The sequence below is a fragment of the Muscardinus avellanarius genome, assembly GCF_963383645.1.
Source record: "Muscardinus avellanarius genome assembly, chromosome: 16".
Lineage (NCBI taxonomy): Eukaryota > Metazoa > Chordata > Mammalia > Rodentia > Gliridae > Muscardinus > Muscardinus avellanarius.
Genome location: NC_137802.1, coordinates 48359775 through 48363903, shown reverse-complemented (window position 1 = coordinate 48363903; position 4129 = coordinate 48359775). Strand labels below are relative to the sequence as shown.

Here is a 4129-nt window from a genome sequence, read left to right as displayed (position 1 = left end):
CTGTTTCCAAATTTAAAAATGTATAAAATAGGTCTGGAGGTGTAGCCTGGAGGTAGAAGGGCTTCCAGGAACCCCAGTACCACCAAAAAAAAAAAAAAAAAAAAAAAAAAATAGAGCCAGGCATAGTGGCGCAATTTAGTGAGAGTGAGAGTCTATTTCAAAATAAAGAATAAAAAATAGGGCTGGGGGTATAGCTAGGAAGTAGAATGCCCCTGGGTTCCATCCCCAGTACTGAAAAAAAATAAAAGGGCTGGGGCTGTAGCTTGGAGGTAGAATGCCCATGGGTTCAGTCCACAGTCCCTGTTCCTCAGTGCTGCGTGTGGTGGCGCATACCTTTAATCTTAGTACTTGGGAAGCTGAGACAGGAGGATCATAGGTTTGAGGCCAGCTTCAGCAGTTTAGTAAGACTTTCAGCAACCTAGTGAAACCCTGTTTCAAAATAAAAAATAAAAAAGGACCGTGGGTGTAGTTCAGAGGTAGAATGTCACTAGGTTCAATCTTCAGTACCAAACAAATCCCAAAAAAGCAAAATAAAATAAGGCTGGGGGTGTAGGGCAGAAGGCTCAGTAATTCTCAAACAGCTTCAGCAAGGTATGGAGATTCTCGGCAACCTAAGACCATTTCAAAACAAAATACAAAAAGGGGCTGATGTGCAGCTCCAGCTCAGGGGTAGAATTCCTCTGAATTCAATCCCCAGTACCACAAAAACAAAACAAAATAAGAAATTAAAAGGGCTGAGGGTGTAGCTTGGAGATAGAGTGCGCCTGGGTTCAATTCCCGTACAAAGGGGATGGGGGTGGAGTATTAAGATACCGCATCAGAGACATGGAAATGGGTACTGAGAAAACGTATTTATCATCTTCCGTGAGTGTAACAATACTCTCTCTCTCTGAATTTATTTTTCCTTTATGCATCTGCACGCACGTACTGAATTACTGACCATTCTATAAACATTCCTTTTTCTTGTACTGGGTATTTAACCCAGGGGTGCTTTCCCACTGAGCTACACTCCGGGTTCTTTTATTTTTATTTTGAGGCACAGTCTCACTAAATGGCTCGGGCTGGCCTGGAACTTGAAATCCTTCTGCCCCGGTCTCCCATAGTCGCTGGGACTACAGGTGTGAGCCACCGCCACCGCACCCAGCCTCTCCAAGTGTCTTTTTGAACCTGCTGTGCGCCAGAAACTGTGCTAGGAGGGCAGTAAAATAGGGACATTCTCCACCCGCAGGAGTCCTTGCAGCGCAAAACGTGAGAACCACCATCGCCTCACTTCGTCTTTTCCCTCAACAACCCTGTTCCCGAGAGATGCATCTCCGTGCATTCACGTAGCTCCATCAGCTCCAGGGGGGGGGGGGCAATGCGAGCGATCCCATTTCACAGATGCGAAACCGTCCCCGCCATGGAGGGGGGGGCAAAACCAAATCAAGCCGGCCAGCTTGGCGACGACTACATGCCAGGACGCCACCGGGCCACGTGCGGCGGCGCCTGCGGCCCGCGCTCCCACCCGCGCACACTCCCTCCTGCGGCCGCCGCCGGGTCCACGTGTGTGTGTCTGTGTGCGGAATGGGGACGGGGGCGGTGCCGCCGGAGGGGTGGGGTCGGGCGACGTCACGGGCAGGGCTGCCCAATCAGCGGCGGGCTCGCGGCCCCGGCGCTGGTATTGGGGCAGCGAGGGGGCAGTTCTCTATAACGCGGTCTCCGGGAGCCAGCGGGGAAGAAAGAAGCCGAGCGGGCGGAAGGCGCCCTCCCCGCCGCCTGGGCCCGGGCACCGGGTGCGGGGCCGGGGTCCTTCCCGCCTCCTGCGACCGCCGGCCGCTTTGTTTTCCCCGCCTCGGCGCTGCGGGCGGCTGGAGAGGGGCTCCCGCCGGGGCTGCCAGGGAACGCGGCGGCAGAAGGGCGGCCGGCCGCGCCGGGACTCGCGGGGACCCAGGAGTCCGGCCGCCGGGAGGCCGCGTGACGATCGAGCCGGGCGCCGGAGCGCCGCGGGCCCGGGGCGCGGGCGGGGGGCGCCCGTGGGCGGAGACCTCCCCGCCGACGGGGGGCGATGCGCCCCTCGCCCGCGGCCTCTGCGGGCAGCCGGGGCATCCCGCCGCTGGGACCCGGGCCGCCTCGGGGGGCAGCGCCCCGGGCTGCTCCATGGAGACTCTGTGCCCCCCGCCGCACCTGGCCGTGCCGGCGTCCCCGCGAGGGTCGCCCTGCGCCCCGACGCCCCGGAAGCCGCGCCGGGGGGCCCAGGGCTTCTCCCCGCTGTGCCTCCGCGCCCTCGCCTTCTGCGCGCTCGCCAAGCCCCGGGCGTCCTCGCTGGGCCCGGGGCCCCGCGCCCCGCCGTGCACGGGCGCCGCGGACGGCCTGAAGCCCCTCGGGGGGCCGGCCGCGCAGCCCCGCGCCCCCAGCGCCGCGGCCGCCGAGGATGCCGTGGTCGCGGCGCGCCCGGGCGGCGCCGACGAGGAGGACGGAGGCCGCTCCCCGCACTCGGGCGCCCGCGCACCTCCCGAGCCGCGGCGGCCTCGGGAGCCTCCGGCCAGCGGCGCCTCGGCTCCGCCGCCGCCGGCCCCGGGGCTCGAGCCCGCGCCGGGCGCCCCGCCGCCGCCGCCGCCACCTGCGGGCCTCGCCGCCCCGCCCGCGGCCGCCCCGGAGCCGTCCCTGCCGGGCCCCGCCGCCGCGGCCCCCGGCGACGCCCCCCCGGCGCCGGCCGTTAGCCCCTCGACGGCCAGCGCAGCCCCGGCCGCGCCCGCCGACCGCCAGGAGCATTTCGATCGCCTGATCCGCCGCTCGAAACTTTGGTGTTACGCGAAGGGCTTCGCGCTGGACACTCCGAGCTTGCGCCGGGGGCCCGAGCGGCCGCCCGCCAGAGGCCCGGCCCGGGGCGCCGCCAAGAAACGCCGCCGGCCGCCGCCGCCCCGCCGCCGCGCGCAGCCCCGCCGGCCCGCGCCCGCGCTGCCCACCGCCAGCACCTTCAGCCTGCTCGACTGCTTCCCCTGCCCGGCCGCCCTGGTGGTGGGGGACGACGGAGACCTGGGGCCCGCGGCCTCGCTGCGCCTCCGGGGAGACGCCAAGCCCCCGCCCGCCCACCCGCTGTGGCGGTGGCAGGTGGGCGGGCCCGCCGTGCCCGAGCCCCCCGGCCTTAGGTCCTGGGGCGTCCACCTGGAGGAGCGCTGACCCCGGACCCGCTCCGCCGACGGGGAGGTCGGCCACGGCCTCTGCTCGCGGCTGCCTGCTCGCTCCGCTACGTTTTACGGACCGTGGGCAGAAGCACCTCAGTGACAGTGATCTCCACGCGCCCCAGAGGTCGGGGTGACGAGCTCGTCTTCGCAGAGGAACCCCGGGCTCCATCGGGAGAAGCTTGACGGGAAAAGGCTGAATGACACGGATTCCAATCCCTCCTCCATCTCTGCTCCCTGGGGGCAGGGCCTCACCCCAGGGGGTGCAAAGGAGGCCGCGCCGCAGGACCGAAAAAAAGGGGGGCGGAGAGACCTTGGTGATGGACAGACCGGTTGTTGCTGTGTTTGCGGGCTTGTCTGGGGGTGCGGGGGCTGCGGTGGGGGTGGGAAGGTGATTGGCAGCGCCCTGGGGCATCCCCCACCCCCCTGGCCCAGGCCTTAACCCGTCACGCCCCTCTGGCCTTCCTCAGCGGTGTAGCACCATCTCAGCCTTAATGGGGGAGGGGAACAGGTCACCCCTTTCCTAGCCCCTCAAGTTTATGTGACCCCACGATTGGTGAGAGCTTCAGTCTTAGCCACCCGCCGTTATCTTTTGTCCAGTTTTGAAGTTTCTCCTTCAACTTATTGTTTGCTTTGGTTCATTAAGTGTGATGAGTGAAAGAGAACCCCCTCCTTGGTAGAGCATCCCCCCCAGTTTGCTCCTACCAGGCCGGGCAGCTCTGGGGGGACCTTTTCTCCCAAAGCTGAAAGGGCTGGAGACTGTCCCAGGGAAAGTAATGGAAGGTAGAAGAAATCAATAAAATCAGACCAAACAAGTCGCCTTTCGAGGTCTGCTCCACCGATTTAAGGATGAGGGGGGTGGAGGTAGAGAGCTGGCCTGAATCCATTCTTAGCGCACCCCTTAAGGGATGGAGACCAAACTTGCAGCTTTTTGCCTAGAGGTAAAGGAAGGGCCCTCGTATTTAGGC

At 64.2% G+C, this 4129-nt stretch overlaps 1 protein-coding gene across 1 annotated transcript; it reads left to right on the top strand.

Annotated features, from left to right (window-relative positions):
- Positions 1–2044: 2044 nt before the first annotated feature.
- Positions 2045–3159, top strand: EPOP (elongin BC and polycomb repressive complex 2 associated protein; the record flags this gene model as incomplete). The annotated part of the gene is made up of 1 exon (XM_080712610.1): positions 2045–3159. The coding sequence occupies exon 1, from the start codon at positions 2137–2139 to the stop codon at positions 3157–3159; it is 1023 nt and encodes a 340-aa protein (XP_080568736.1). The 5' UTR covers positions 2045–2136.
- Positions 3160–4129: the final 970 nt, after the last annotated feature.